Source organism: Hevea brasiliensis, chromosome 15 (genome assembly GCF_030052815.1).
Source record: "Hevea brasiliensis isolate MT/VB/25A 57/8 chromosome 15, ASM3005281v1, whole genome shotgun sequence".
Classification (NCBI taxonomy): domain Eukaryota; kingdom Viridiplantae; phylum Streptophyta; class Magnoliopsida; order Malpighiales; family Euphorbiaceae; genus Hevea; species Hevea brasiliensis.
In genome coordinates this window covers 34,718,047-34,734,464 of record NC_079507.1, presented here as the reverse complement: position 1 = coordinate 34,734,464, position 16,418 = coordinate 34,718,047, and the positions used below count along the sequence as shown (strand labels likewise).

Sequence of the window (16,418 nt, the reverse complement as noted above, 5' to 3'; positions counted from 1 at the left end):
TTTAATTGTTCTTGATGTTTCAAGTTCCTGGCCAGGACAGATAGATTTAATCAGAAAAGAGTTTCTGATGAGAAAATCCTTTTAATCAAGAATTGGAATTAAAAGAGAACATAATATTCATAGCAAATGGGGTTTGACATAAACCATGACTCCAGCTCGAATTGGGATTTTGTAACAGAGAGATTCTAGTGCATGGTAACATATGATTTAGGTTCATTTAAAGGTATTCCCTATTACTGATTGGAGTGGCCATGGCATACTATGCTAGGTGTCAACCATGGTCTTTGAGATGTCTAAAATGATTTAGAGAAATCATTTATGGTAAAAAAGAGTTCTAATAATATTAAGAGTTAATATCATATCTCATTACCAATTAGTGATGAGCCTAGTAAGTTACACACATACACAAGATAATCACCAAGTTAAATATGATTTAATTGATTAATTAAAGAGTTTAATTGATTAATTAAATAGGTTTGGTTTGCAATAAGATTGCAAAGTCCCTAGTATGACTTGAAACCAAATCTAGGTTATTGGATGCATAGTATAAGTTAAATTTATATTTAAAGTATTTAAATATGAATTTGATTATGAGAAATTAATTAACAGAGATTAATTAATTAATTTATATTTGATATAAATTGATTAGAAGAGGAGAAATAATTATTTTGGGTTGAGAACTCAAAATTATAACACAATGGTAATTTGGTCATTTCATAGGGTGACATGTGGCACCATGAGATGGTGACACATGGCATCATGGTTTGTCATTTGTCTTCCTATCATGCAAGATGATCAAAGTCAAGATTAAATCTAGCTTTGACACTTGGCTTAATGTGATTAGATCAATTAAAATTAAGATGCAATCAGGTGATGACATGTGGCAAGGGTTTTAAGTGATGACCTAATTATAAAAGGGAAAGAATGAAAGAATAAAAATACATTTTGATTTTTCTAAAGAGGTGCTGCCACCCAAAAGCTCTCCTCTCTTCTTGTTCTTCTTCTCTCATCAATTCAAAGAGAATTGTCCATATTCTCTTAAATTAAAATTGCTAGAAATTGTTTCTAGTGTCTTATATACATCTACAACCTCTCTAAAGGCAAATCCCTAATTTCTAATTGGTTGGCAAGGCTTGAGAAGCTATTCAAGGGGCTGCCATTGGTGATCTTGGTGTGGAAAAACTAGAGGGACAACATTTGGGGTCCTAGGTGCTTCACAAAGGTACCAATCACATCTACAGTACATCAAAAGGTTAGTGCACATATTCATGTGTCAATCTAGAGTTCTAATGACTTGATTTGTTAATTCTAAAATCTTAAATGGCAAATGTAGATCCTAATACATATTAAAAGTGTTTTAATATGCAATTGAACATTGAAATAAATTAGGTACATAATGAATCTTGCATGATGCATGAGACCCTAGAATAAAATTTTTGAATTCAATATTCTAATCTAATAATTTTCATGCTTCCGCTCCTTTACTTGGATTGTTACTTAGTTGCCTTTAGGTTCCAAAACAATGATGACATAACTTGATTCTATGAGCTGAACCGGCACCAAGACTTGGGCCAACATGAAGACATCTAAGCCCATAGTTAGCTTCACTTTTCCCAAACCCAAAACCAGACCCAAACTCAAGGCCAATATTATAACTTAATTTGGGGAGTCCAACTCAACTTAGTACATAACGCAATAATTTGAGAGCCTAGCTCAACCCTGATATCCAACATATTTATTACATTTAAAATCATTCATTTCTATCAATTTATAAACTATATACATATACATTTGTATCACAATGGAGTTCTAAGAATAAAATAAAATAAATATATAAATGAACTAAAATTTTTAAAACTATATAGTATAATAACCTGTGGGGAAAAGGTGCAGGTTAGACTCTAAAAGAAAATACTCCTCCTGCAGCCTGGAGAAAAAAAAATTAAACATGAATGAGGGTTCGATCAAAGCGAGGTTGTTCCTATCTCAAAGGTTTTGGTATGTTGAGTTTATCAGTGGTCTCGAATTGTTCATTCGATTGCTGAATTGTCTGAAATCTCGTTGAAAAGCCTTGGAAAGACCCATTTACTGTCTCATTGGTTCTTCCTCCTTTAGCCACTACAGCAACTACTACCTGTAAAAAATGAGAGCTAAAGGTAGGGGGAGTTGAGTGGCAGGCATCCCAGGTCCCGTCATTATCGAGAATGGTTAGAAAATGGCTTCATAGTTATCAACAGCTTTCTTTCTCCCTCTCCTCTCTCTTCATCATTCCCTCTTCACTCATCATCGAGGAAGCCTCCCATTGTTCCTGCAACTGCCTTTGTCGCTTGAGTGCTAGACGTAGTCTCTCTAGAAAAGAAGAAAAAGGAAGGGTTGGAGAGGGAGTTTGGGGAAGAGATAGATGACTTGGTGGGGGGGGGGGGGGTGTGCTGCTACAACATGTTTTCATTTTTTTTTTACATCTACTAAATAAAATTAATGTTGTAAGTATATTAAACTTTATAATAACATTTTGACATAATAATAATAATAATAATAATAATAATAATAATAATAATAATAATAATAATAATAATAAGGCCAAATGATGCCAAAAATCCAGATCTTTGCAAGTTTTGTCATTTTAATCCAATTCTTTTAATTTTGGATCAATTGACTGAATTTGGAAAAATTGGTTAAATTTTATCTAAAATTGAAAATGGAATTAGGGAGTGTGCCACTGCTAATGTGGCATCACATGTGGCATTTTTTATTCTAAACATGTGAGTCCCACATGACATCATAAATAAATAAAAAAAAGGACCTCTATCCTCTTTCTCTCTTCTTTCTCTTTACACTCTCTTTCTCTTTTCTCTCCCTCTCTCACATTAATAACAACTATTGTTATTTGTTAATACATGAATTGTAATACCCCTTACCCATCTACAATGTAGGCCAGTAAGGCATGCTACATTCTGTGCCGGATCACCTTATCCTATTTTATTTTATTCCATATTGATTTTAACGCCATTATATTTTCAAACTCAATATATATTTTTGTGGGAAAATGGGCGGAGTTTCCCCTGTTTTGTTTACATTTGTCGTGTTAACATATTCACCTGTTTAAAATCTCTTCAACATTTTCTAATTCAAATAATACAATCATTTCCATTCACATTTATTTCCATAAAATTCATACATTCATCCATATCAAATTCAAACTCATCTTATACATGAAATATAAAAATTTATTATTTTAGATAATGTACAAATTAATTATACAAATTGACAATTTACATTATAACTCCAAAATTAATTACAATGAACAAAAATAAAATAACCTAATATAATACATGCGAGCCCTACCAAGATGCACTGCAACAAGGAGGTGATAATGGACACTATCTGCAGATCTGAACTCCTAAAAATCCCAGTTTGATGACTACTGGGCTTTACCTCTATCTCTAGTACCTACGAGATGGAAAATCCAACGCGCTAAGCCTTTCTACTTAGTGGTGCAATAATACAAAGAAAATACAATATACAAATAAGAGAAATAATTTCCTAGTTGTAGTGCTTATAAAGGAAAATGCATATTCAATAAATTTTGGATTAGTTAAAGGCTAGTTAAAATTTAAGATATCAACTCTTTCTAGTATTTTATTGTTTGATCCTATAATGATTTTAGACATCATTAAAATTTTATAGAATTTTGGGAAACATTTATTGGAATATTTATTTTATTGTAATCTTTCTTTTCCTTCTTTGTCTTATTGTTTAATTTCTTTACTTTATTTCAATACATTTTTATTCTCATTAGTACTTTTCACTACCCAAGTAATCTATAATAGACTGACTGGACTGGATAAGTGGGTAAACTGTCACTGGACACACTTGTGCCACAGGCCGTCATATCGTGGGACACATAATGTCAACCAGGTATACAACAGAATGGCTAAAAAGCCATATCAATCATTATGTAACAGAATAGCTAAAAGCCATACTAATAGAACGGCATGAAAGCCATGATAACAGAACGGCATGAAAGCCATGATAACAGAACAGCGCAAGGCCATAAGTAGTATTGCAAATCAAAACCCTATCGGCATACCAATCTATCCAAACTAATTATAACTAGGCATACATGGGCATATTTACATCTTAGGTATTTGTTCTTTGCATTTTGTATCATAGAGGTTACTATTTATATTACTATTCATGTAAATTTTGACTATTTCATAAATAATAGGAATACAAATTCTAAATTAATGATAGTACCATATTTTGGGTTATAAATTTGTGGGCATTACTTGCCAATTACAATTTAAGTCTTCCTAGAAGCATTTTCCACAATTTTAGTTTTTGTCACCTAAGTTTACTGTTTCATTAGACAACTCTACAGTAGGATTTTGGCTAACATTTCTTCATCAAAGTTGTTCCTTAATGTCTTGACTTTAATTACCTTTTTGAATCACTCTATTTGGAGTTTTTTTAGCTCAAGTTATGGCATTTTTACCATAACTAGCTGGATTGGTCAATGTTTAGAATTTTCTAGGCAATTTTGGTTCTAGCAGTTTTGATAGGTTCATTTTGGTTAGCAATTTGATTAGATTATGATTAGAATTTGAGTTTCTGTTCTTCATGAAAGTTATTCTACTATGTCTAAGCTTTCCATGGGTTCAAGAATCAGGTCATTTGGACCTCTCTACACAAAGTTATGCCCATTTGAACAATCACTATTCATATGGTTATTTTTCTAGGTCTAGGTTTTGGTTACCCGGATTTAAGCTAATTTTAGGTCATTTTGTGTTAGTTAGTCTCTTCATGAAAAATGTGCAATTATGTTCCTAGTTTCACTTTCAATTGACCTTACACCAATTGAAGCTACACAATTCAACTTATAGCTGCCCAAACCTATTGGACATAAAGTCTAGAATTTCCAGCACAAAGGGTAGCACATCCAATTCACAATTTGATGCCACAAACAATTCCATTTTAAGGTCAAACCACATCAAATGGTCACTAATTGACCTTCATAACATTAATTCATCAACAATTTGGCAAAACCCTAATTTTGGCTTAAAACCTTAATTTCCAATATCTCAATCTCATACCACACATAGAAATCAAGGTTCTAATCCATATATTCTCATCAAAGGCCATCACTACACAACTTTAATTCAATTAAAAATCATCAAAACCATCCTTTACTCATGGGTGCCAAAATTCACGGGTACCCTAACATGTATATTTTGTTTCAATTTCAACAAAATCTAGCTCAAATTATGTTCCTAACCATGAATAGAGAGAGAGAGAGGGGTGAGAATTAGCACTGACCTTGAATTGAGTCAATTGCAAGCTTACTAAACTTTTCTCTTTCTACTTCTTTTTGCTGCCTAATGCTTCCTCAAGGTGCAAGGTCAAATTTTTGTAAAAGGATTAAGGAATTTTATGGTGAATTTAGCTAGAAAATGGAGCTTGATTGAACAACAATGGTGGAGGCTCTCAAGATGGGTTTCGACCAAAGAGAAGGAGGTAAAAGATGAGCTAATTTTTTTGATTTAATTATTTCCTTTTACCTTTTATACTTTGGCTTGTCCAATTTTGATTAGCTAGAAAATTTTAATTGCATCATTTTACATCATGCACATGTAATAATTCTAATTTAATTTCATTTTGTTTTAGTTTCTTTTCCTCTCTTCCCTACTCATTTTTAATTAAAATTTTCATCAGTATTTATTCATATTTTATGACATAAATCTCACATACTTAAATGGACATATTGATCAAAAATCATCTCTGAAGATGAAATGACCAAAATGCCCTTCATTGTGCTTACGAAGTTAAAATTATCTGTATTGATTTATATAATTTTTCTTGTACTTTTTTGGCATTCTATTGTCATCTAAACCTCAATAATCCTTCACTTAAGTCCCAATAATTATTTCACAGGATTACTCACTGGTCTAGGTTATCAATTGTCTTCACAGTCGCTTCCCGTTAGGGTTACCCATCGCCAGAGTTTCGACTCATTTAACCTCTCTGCATTTCATTTCCTAAATTTTTCCTTAATTTTTCTTGTCATTATTTAGGTGATTTGTGACTCCTCACTCTAGTTTAAATATAATTCTAGACATTTTGGCTGTTCGGACAGACATTAGTCACCGGAACAGTAAAATGTATGGACTACCTAAAGTGAGAGCGTTACATGAATTTTTCTAAAAGAAAGTTGACATTGTCATCAATCACCAATCTTTTAGTATTCTCAGGTTAGGTATTCAAATTCAAATAAAAATTTAACGCATAAAACTCATGCAAATATATATATATATATATATATATATATATATATATATTTACAACTCACTATTGCACTAGAAATACAAGTAACCAGTGGCTCTCCAGTGTCATCGGTGGAGTTCTAACATTGAAGCTACCTTCACTTGAACTTGTGTTAGTACTCATGGCATTGGTTGAGGACATTCCTAGTGTGGAATCATTGCATTGGCGGATGGAGGTCATCACTAAGAAAGGTATCATTGAAAGTTAACACTTCATTACCTACTGTGATACAGATAATCCTAGTTGCTAATAAGTAGGCTTCAATGTTGGATTTGACCCAGGCTTGAGCTTTATCTGAATATCTTATCTTTGATATATATTTGCTTATGAGTCCTACTATGAATTCCACTCTTGTATTGGCAAATGCGTGAAGAACCCTTGGATCTGTGTCATAAGTTTTAGTGGCACTAACTGATTTAACCAAAGGAACTATATTATTCGGTGAGGGAAGATTGTTGGCTATTTAGCCATGATTGATCCCATTTGAATCCACCATTATAGGGAATATAAAAATTGCAATTTATTATGAGGAAAAAAAATTTTAGCACATGAGCACCCACTAGGGATGGCAATGGGTAGAGTACTTGCAAAAATCACCCTATTTGAATCCGAATCCAATTAATATTCTCAAAACTCGAAATCTGTCCCAAACCTGATTAAAATTTATTCTTAATTACCTGAATCTGTTCTAAACTCGATTATTATTACTCAATAAATGCAATTTTATATATTTTAATTAATAATCTATATAAAAATAATTTTATTAATAATTTATATTTTAAAAATTTAATAATTCCATAAAATATTTCAATTTTATTTTATATAAAATAAAATATATAAAAATTTATAAATATTACTATAAAAAACATATATTTTACATATAATTAAATATTTATATAAACGGGTTTAGGTAACGGATACCCAAAATGTAAAACGTGAACTCAACCTGAACCCGTCATAGGTATTAAATTTCAAACCCGAACCCTACCTAAACCCGATTATATACTACCCTAACCCGTCCTATTAGGGTTTGATAGAATCGGGTATTCGCAAAAACTTGACTCATTGCCATCCCTAGCACCCACTTGAACAAGTAAAGGACTTAGGCAAATACGTACTTGAAATTGAAAGAATTTGTAAAGCACAATAATATAATCTAGTGCACTCCAACTCCATTGTTTTAGTAGAAAGTTTGAAATTTCTTGTGAGCTAAAGCGAGAAAGTATGAAGCAGTGAGTGTAATGTGAGAAAGAAAGAGAGTGGGAAGAGAAAGAGAAAAGAAGGTGCTCTTTTTTTTTTTCAATTATTTATGATGTGTCATGTGAGATTTACATGTTTAGAATTAAAAATGCCACATGTGATGCCACATCAGTAGAGACACACTTTGTGATGCCACATCAGTAGAGACACACTTTGTGATGCCACATCAGTAAAGACACATTTTCCCCAATTTCAATTTCAATTTTAGATAAAATTTAACCAAAATTTCAAAATCTCGTTAATTGATCCAAAATTAGAAGAATTGAATTGAAACAACAAAACTCGTAAGGGTTTGGAATTTTAGCATAATAATAATAGTAATAATAATAATAATAATAATAATTTAATTCAAGTGAAAAAATTTGCTAATTTGATCCTCTAAAATTCCATACAACTAAAATTCAATTCAATTTGATTTAATATAATAATAATAATAATAATAATAATAATAATAATATATAAAAATAATTTCTTTAAAGTCGTCATTGTGTAAAACATTAATCTAACAAATTCAATAAACTGAAAGCATAAAGGCATTATTGAAAATTTTTTAAGTTCCTAGTGAATAAAATATAATTAAAATAATACTTTAATTTAAAATATTTTATTTTTTTAAAAAAATTAGGTTGTCACATTCTTACATCCTTAAGAAAATTTGTCATCAAGTTTTCACACAGAAGGGAGAAAGGAAGGGATATAAGTGGAACCAGTGTGGTTATTTGTTACTCAAGCTCTTCTTAAATGGTTGAAGCACTTTACTATTACTGCCTCTGCTCCAGCCACTGTCCTCCATCTAAAGTGAAGCCATCTCATTTGACTACTCGTTGATCTTTTTTCTTCCATCTCTGGCACCCATTATGCTTCCATTAATCTCTAATATGGCATCCTGCAATTGTAGTCTTCATTCCCTTTGAGATTTCACTCATAATCCTTGCTTTGCAATGTCTGGTAAGTTCTCTTATAAAGTAATTACTTTTATAGGCACCTTACCTGTAACATCCTCCCGGTAGCAACTCCGTACATTCTACTATTCCGGTGACCAGTGTCGGTCCGGACAGCTAGAACGTCCGGAAAAATATTTAAACTAAAGTGAGGAACCATAATTAACTCAAATATTAATAAGAAAAATTTAGTAAAAATTTTAGAAATAAAATACAATTAAGTCAAATGAGCCGGTGCTCAAGCGATGGGTAACCCAGAGGGAAGTTGCGGTTCTCGCAACTAGGAGCCCTAGACCCGGGGAAAAATTCATAAAATAATTTTTGGGACTCCAGAGAAGGGTCATTGAGGTTCCTATGGCATTAGAATGCCAAGAAAATATTTAGAAATTTTTTTCAATCGGTACAGACAATTTTGACCCGTTAAGCCAAACGGAGGGCATTTTGGTCATTTCGCCTTCAGAGGCAATTTTTTGCCGACTTGTCCGGTTGAGTAAATAATTATTATGACATAAAATATGAATTAATGTTGATGAAAAATTAATTTAAAGTTAGTAGAAAAGAAAAGAAAAGAAAAATAAAGAAAATTAGGGATAATGACATCACATGATGTCATTATCTTACTCCCAACCAATCACAAGTTAACAAGCATTCTTAAAACATTTAAAAGATACAAAATGGACCAAAAATTCTGGTCATCTTCTTCTTCTTCTTCCTCAAAACGTGACCTCTCTTCCATAGCCCTCCATAAAAATTTCTTGCATCACTTCCATTTTCCCATGAATTTCCACTATAAAACCCTAGACACCTTTCATTAAAACTTGTCCATACCTCTTGGGAAAGTGTTTGGCAGCCTAGAAAGGGAAAGAAAGTGAAGATTAAACTTGGAAAATTCTGCCCTACAAGAGGTTAGTGCCTATTATTACTCATACTTCTTTTATTCCATATTAAGGACTTAAAATAAGTAAGGAATTGTGAATTAAATGAATGAAATTTATGTGTATGTACTCCTTGAAATTTTGGCAGCCCTAAGGAAGGGGTAAGAGTGATTGTTTTGATGGACTTAGAGTGGACTAAAGATGATGTTTAAGGTATATATATATATACATGTATAATGAATTGGTGTGCTAACTAAGGTAATTGGTGTAAACCTAGAATATGAGCTAGGGTTTGGGAGTGAAACTTGGATTTAGCTTATGAAATTGTGAAAGAACATTTTAATGGTCAATTAGTGACCATTTGAGGTAAGTTTATCATAAATTGGAGTGAAATATGGTATTGCAAATTGGTTTGGGTAGGCTGCCTAGGGTAACCAGCAGGGTGGCTGTGAGTCCAGCCCACTTGGACTGCCATATCTTTGGCTGTGTGGGTTCAATTGGTAATTGGCCAATTGGACATGAAACTAGACTTATAATGACACAATTTTGCTGAAGAAACCATGCCCAAAAGACCAAAGCAAGTGGACCAAAAGTTGGCCCCAATCCGGATACCCTGCAAGCCAATTCTGCAGAATGACTAAATGAACAGTAACTGTTCATTTGGCCATAATTCACTGTTGAATGGTCCATTTGACCTGAAATGTTTACAGCAACAAGATGAGATATAGACAAACAACTTTCATGAAGAAACCTATCTCAAATTCTGACCATAACCTATCCAACAAGGCAGTGGCAATCACTGTTCATTGTACTATAGATTTGGTAAATTCTGCAGATTTGAAATCCGGCCAGCTGTGGTTTTTGGACATATCTGGAGCTACAAAACTCCAAATGGAGTGATTCGAAAAAAGAAATTCAACTAGAAAAAATAAGGAACAACTTTCATGTTTACCATTTCCTCAAATTCTCAATGTAACAGTCCCTAATGGAACAGTAAAGTTAGGGCACAAAAACTGAAAATTCTGCCCCCTTAGTGCTAAGTTTGGAAATGGATTCGGTGATTAATTCCAACAAGTTTTAAATGCAAAATGTGGTACATTGGGAGTGTTAAAACCAATGCACCTATTTTCTATCCAAAAGTCAACATTTTTGTTGACTAATAAAGTGAATAGTGACACCAAAACTTGAAATATGAAATGTACTTACATGAATAGATTGTTGAATGAATAAATGTGATGAAAGTGTCATTTGTGATTTAGGTTCCCATCAAGAGAGAAAGGAAAGATGTTTTGAATGTGAATGGTACATGAGATTAAATGAATGTGAATTGTAATTAGTATGAATATTATGATGAATGCATAAATTATCTAGAAATATGAATTTGGAAATTATGTTTCCATTATAAACAAAATTAGAATGCTATAAAATATATAAACGAAAACTATAATGAAATGATGAAACATATAAACTCTTAATGGTACTATGTGCCCATGTATTGCCTAGACACGTGTGTCAGATTGGATAGATTGGCATGCCAATAGGGTATTGTTTCAGCAGTACTGCGAAAGGCTTTATGCCTGTATTCATGGCTTCATGCCCGCATCCATGGCTTCATGCCCGCATCCATGGCTTTATGCCAACATTCATGGCTTTTATGCCCCATTATGTGTTATCATGGCTTTTTAGCCATACTGACTGCATACGTGGTTGACGTTCTGCGTCCCATGGTATGACGGCCCGAGGCACCGCGGTGTCCAGTGCCAACGACCCCTTATCCAGTTTAGTCAGCCTGTCATAGGTTACTTGAGCAGTGAAATTTATTGAGATAAGTTAAAAATATTAGCAATTAAAAATATTAGAAATTAAATAAAATAAATGAGTAAGATGACCTAAAATAAATTAGGATAGTTATTTATTAGAAAGAATCGAAATGAACTGGATAGATATCAAAATTTACTTATTATGAAATAATCTGAGACAACCTAGCAAGTATAGAGAAAATGCTAAAAGATTAGCAAAGAAAATTATAACATAAATAAATATTGCAAATGTGCTTATATAACAATATAAGCATAAATTTATTATTTTCAGATTATTTTTCTTTGTACATTATTACTGTACATTGGCAAATAAACACTTTCAAAGAAGACTAAATTAGGATAAAACATATTAAATTTTAGAAACCGTATGTGAAGTATAAATAAATCTTAATTATTTGAATTATGTTTTATTTCTATCTTTATTTGTATATTATTTCCTTGTTATATTATTGCACCACTAAGCAGCAATGCTTAGCGCGATGGAATTGTTTCCTTCGCGCAGGTACTGAAGCTAGAACCCAATGGACGTTTGACTGGGAATTTTGGGAGTTTTGATCTGCAGAAGTATCTGAAGTACTCAAGGTTGTCACCTCCTCAGCAATGCATGTAGACAGGGCCCATATAGAACATATTTTATATTTTGTATAAATTGCTTAGATATTGTATTGTAATGTATATTATGAACAGGTAATTAATAGGAATGTGATGTAAATTAATAAATTAGCTTTTTCATATGTAATTAATTTATATATCATGTAAATTATGAAAATTTGCAATTATTTTGTAAATTTTGTAAATTAAGGAAATTTGAAAAGTTTGCTTGTGTAATTTGAGAATGTTTACATATGAATTGAGTATGAATAGAAATGTATAGAAATGATTATGAAATTGAAATGTTTGGATGAGATTTGAAATATGAGAAAATTATGAGAATGATTGATGAGATAATTATGATTAGCATGGATGAGATTTTTATTTTAAAATATTGTTGAATTTCAAACAGGTGAATATTGAAATACGCCAAATGATAATAAAATAGGGGAAACTTCGCTGGTTTCTCCGTCGAAAAATAATTGATATTAAATTAAATGAATTCAAAATTATTTAGAAAAAAATAAAGTAAGATAAGTTAGGGTGCTCCGGCACCGATTGTAGCACGCCTTGCTCAGCTACACTGTAGTCGGGTGAGGGGTGTTACATTACCTGAGATCACTATTGGTTCTATTGGCCATTGAAGTTTTAACGAGATCCTCTCTATGCTTAAAGCACCTGTACCTTTTTAATTCCATGATACTGCTAGCTTCCAGCCTACTTTGTGTCAATAATGAGGTCCCTGTACCAACTCTTATCTTAGGTAACTAGCCGTATAGAGCTCCATCCGAGTGCCAAATGTCCTATAGCCATTTCTCGACATTGGAAAGTGAACTGTGTCTTTTCTTTGGCATGACAAAAGTTTATGTATTCCCCAACAACCTAGTTAACACAACTTTAACATTTCCCACTTCTTTTTCTATAATAGAAGTTTCTTGACTTCTATATAAAGCATCTCACTATCTGACATAAGACACCTCCATACTTATATTGAGACTCCATTACGTGTCGTGTCTTGCCATGTCACAATAACTTGTCTTAAACAATCCTTAGTGTGCCCCTCACATACTCATTCCTTGTTGTTCTTATCCTTGTAACCAACTCTTCTTGAGCCTCTCTCTTGTCCTTTAGGTCTTATTTACTCCCTCTTTTATTGTTTCTACTTCTACTAATGCGTTCCCCAAACTATTATACTTCCTCTTTAACCTTTGTCTTGAGTTTTGGACATATAGTATTAGTAGTGCTTAGTTGTCCATCTTATTTATCTTCAATCTTGCCCCTTTTTCACTCTTTTGCCCCTTCCTTCAAAGATTTCTACCCCATCATCATCATCGATTTAACCCTCTGTCCTTTGAGAGTTTCACAGTTTATTAATAAAATTTGTGCTTTTATTTAAAAGTAAAAAATAAAAAATCCAAAATAAACGAACCTTCAATTCATAAAAACAAAAACAGGTCAAAAGCCGCCTTTTAGAAGGTAAAACGATGTCCTTATGCACCCTAGAGAACTTGGCCCCATCCAGCAGTTTTGTGAAATATATGATATTTAGAATTTTTTTTATAGTGAAATTCAGTATTTTTTTTTTTTTAATTTGAGTTCAAAATTTAGGGTGGAGATAGAGAATCCATATAATTGACCTTAAATTTTTGGGATAAAGATTTAGTTGAGTTGAGTTGAGTTCAAAATTTCTTTAGAAATATGTAATTGAATTTTTCCTAAGATTAGCAAAAAATTTTTCTCTATGCTTACGCGCTGAGTTAATTTTGATCACATTATTCATTGATCAATCAATATAAAAGTTGTTAATTTATTAACATTAATTTTCAAAAATAATAATTATAATAAATATTAAATAAATAAAAACAAACTATAAAAATTAGCAGAATATATAACCTCACAGTGCAATTAATCTAAAATTGCATTTTCTTGCATGACACGACCTCTCACAATTTTTTTGTCTTGTAATTTAAAGTTCTTGGAAATATACTTGGTTGATTGTTTTTTTTCTTCTTCTTCATTATTATTATTATTATTATTATTATTATTATTATTATTATTATTATTATTTATGTCTTTTAACTCAACATTTTACTATTTTGGGGATAAGCACTAAATTAAAAACTTTACAATTTTAGAGATAGAGACAAATTTCGTTGCCTGAAACGGCAATATATATGAAAAATAATAAAAAAAAGAATCTTCAAAAACACAGGTAAAGATATATATATATATATATATATATATATATATATATATATATATATATATATATATATGAATAATAATAAAAAGAAAATAATACTCTTTACAAATATAATTTTTTTTTTATTTAAAGGGAAATGTAATTTATGCATATATGAGTAAGGAAGCATATGCTGTTCTCCGAAAAGTAATGATCCCTTTAAAAGTACATCTCTTTTCTTTGCTTCTACAAATATATACCCAAACGTGCATTGTCTGGAATATATTCAATAATTTTTTAAAATTGCAATCATGGTTAGTATCATAGAAGTCATACCTGTGATTCTTTGCAAATTATTACAATCATTTGAAATATAATATTTATTTCAATAACTTATATAAAGTTATATTTATATGATTGTAAATTGCACTGCAATATTATACATGTACTCAATATAATTTCTTATTTTAGAGAAATTATACAGCTTTTTGGACATTTATCACATTCACTCACAATTGTACGAGTACACCTTCTATATTTCAACGATAATTAACCTTCTATATTTGAAAGATAATTAATTTTTTGTGAGTGTTTCTAATTGCCAACGAGTATTCTCTAATTTTTCCCCTTTACTTCCTCTCTGCATTGCACGTCTTATGAATGATCAAATCCAAGTTGCGCCATGAGGATCCTGTCTCATCCTCCATCGTATTCTTTGCCATCTCTGCAACTTCTTTCGCCTTCTTCCTCACTTTCTTTCCCATCTCTCCCTCCATCAACTCCCTCACCGATTTCATCAACCCTTCACGTTTCACAAACCCTCTAACTGATCCATCATATGTCTTTACTCTCAGCCCCACCTTTATCTCCTCCACCACCATTCTTGCATTCAGAGGTTGTTCAGCCATCATTGGCCATGCAAGAATTGGCACTCCTGAACATATGCTCTCCAATACTGAATTCCATCCACAGTGGCTTAAAAACCCTTGCACACTCTGGTGCTCCAATATCTCCCTTTGATCAACCCATTCTCTCGCTATGATTCCCCTCCCTTTAATCCTTTCTTCAAAATCATCTTCTAATTGACTTTCCTTGTGTCTCAACACCCACAAGAAATTTACCTTGGACTCCTCCAATCCTGTTGCTATTTCCTTCAGTTGCTCTGATGAAATCTCTGCTTGAGTCCCAAAGGCTACGTATAAAATTGAGTGCCCTTGCTCCAAATTTTGATCTAGCCACTGAATCCAAGCGGATTTCTTGTCTGGTTCACGTTCAACACTTGGTGGCTCAGCAAGGCACAAGGGTCCAACGCACCAAGCGGTGGGTGCACCAGTATTATCCCAGTAATCAACAAAAACTTGTTCCAGCTCATAGAAGCTATTCATGATATAACCATGACTATTTGCTGCTGCTTCAAATGCCAATACTACGAATTCAAAGTAAAGGCCCTTGGGTTGAGGATCGGAGAAGAATGGTTCAAAGTCAGATTTAGTGACCTTTATCCATGGAAATGGAGTCACTGTAATTAACTCTTCATCCGACTCAGGCCCAAAAAAAAGCCTGTTGTCATTAATAGCTTTGCCCATACACATAGCATGATTGGACATGCCAAAGAAAACCAATCTTGGAAAACCGAATTTGATTGCAGACTCCAGAGTCCACCACAGGAATCCATCAGAAACCATGAAATTTACAGATGGAAGATACGCAAGTGCACGTTCAAACTCAGGTTGCATGAGCTTTGTGGAGAAGGCAAAATAAGGAAACAGAGAAATGGAAGGGAGCTTATCGGTGTTTTCAATGCCAGAACTTATTTCAGGGATGTTTTCAGGGAAGGACAGCTCAATGATTGAGGCAGCTGTGTTGGACAGATATTTAGCTATGAAGGGACGATTGGCTGGAGTAGTAAAGATGGTAACAGAGATCTGGCGACGAAGAAGGAGACGGGCTAGCTGGAGAATAGGGATAGTGTGGCCTTTTGACATGAAAGGGAACAGAACTACATGATACTTTGATTCACCAGATAGAGAACCCATCTTGTTTCTGTTATCTTCTCTTGGCCTAGCTTTAGCTTTCTGTGTGTTGCCTAGAGTTAGAATTGAAAGCAGCAGGTTACTTATAGAGTACAAACTCTGTTGTGCCACTTTTTACTTTTTAGGATTCTGATTAGTCAAGGAAATCATATTGATTTTAAAATTAAAATTAGTTAAATGAAAATAGATATAAGCCTGTCTAATATTTCTGAATCTTTAAAAAATCTCAAATTTGAGTTTTTTTATTTATTTATTTTAAAATTATTTTTAAAAAATGATTATTTTTAATTATATAACGCTATATTTTTTAAAAAATTTAAATTTGAGTTTATGTATTTATTTATTTTTAAATCATTTTAAAAAAGACAACCTTTAATTATATAATGCATAAATTA

At 32.3% G+C, this 16,418-nt stretch overlaps 1 protein-coding gene across 1 annotated transcript; it reads right to left on the bottom strand.

Moving 5' to 3' along the window:
* Positions 1-14,434: 14,434 nt before the first annotated feature.
* LOC110632450 (UDP-glycosyltransferase 90A1-like) lies at positions 14,435-16,098 on the bottom strand. The gene has a single exon (XM_021780683.2). The coding sequence runs from the start codon at positions 16,024-16,026 to the stop codon at positions 14,620-14,622; it is 1,407 nt and encodes a 468-aa protein (XP_021636375.2). The 5' UTR covers positions 16,027-16,098; the 3' UTR covers positions 14,435-14,619.
* Positions 16,099-16,418: the final 320 nt, after the last annotated feature.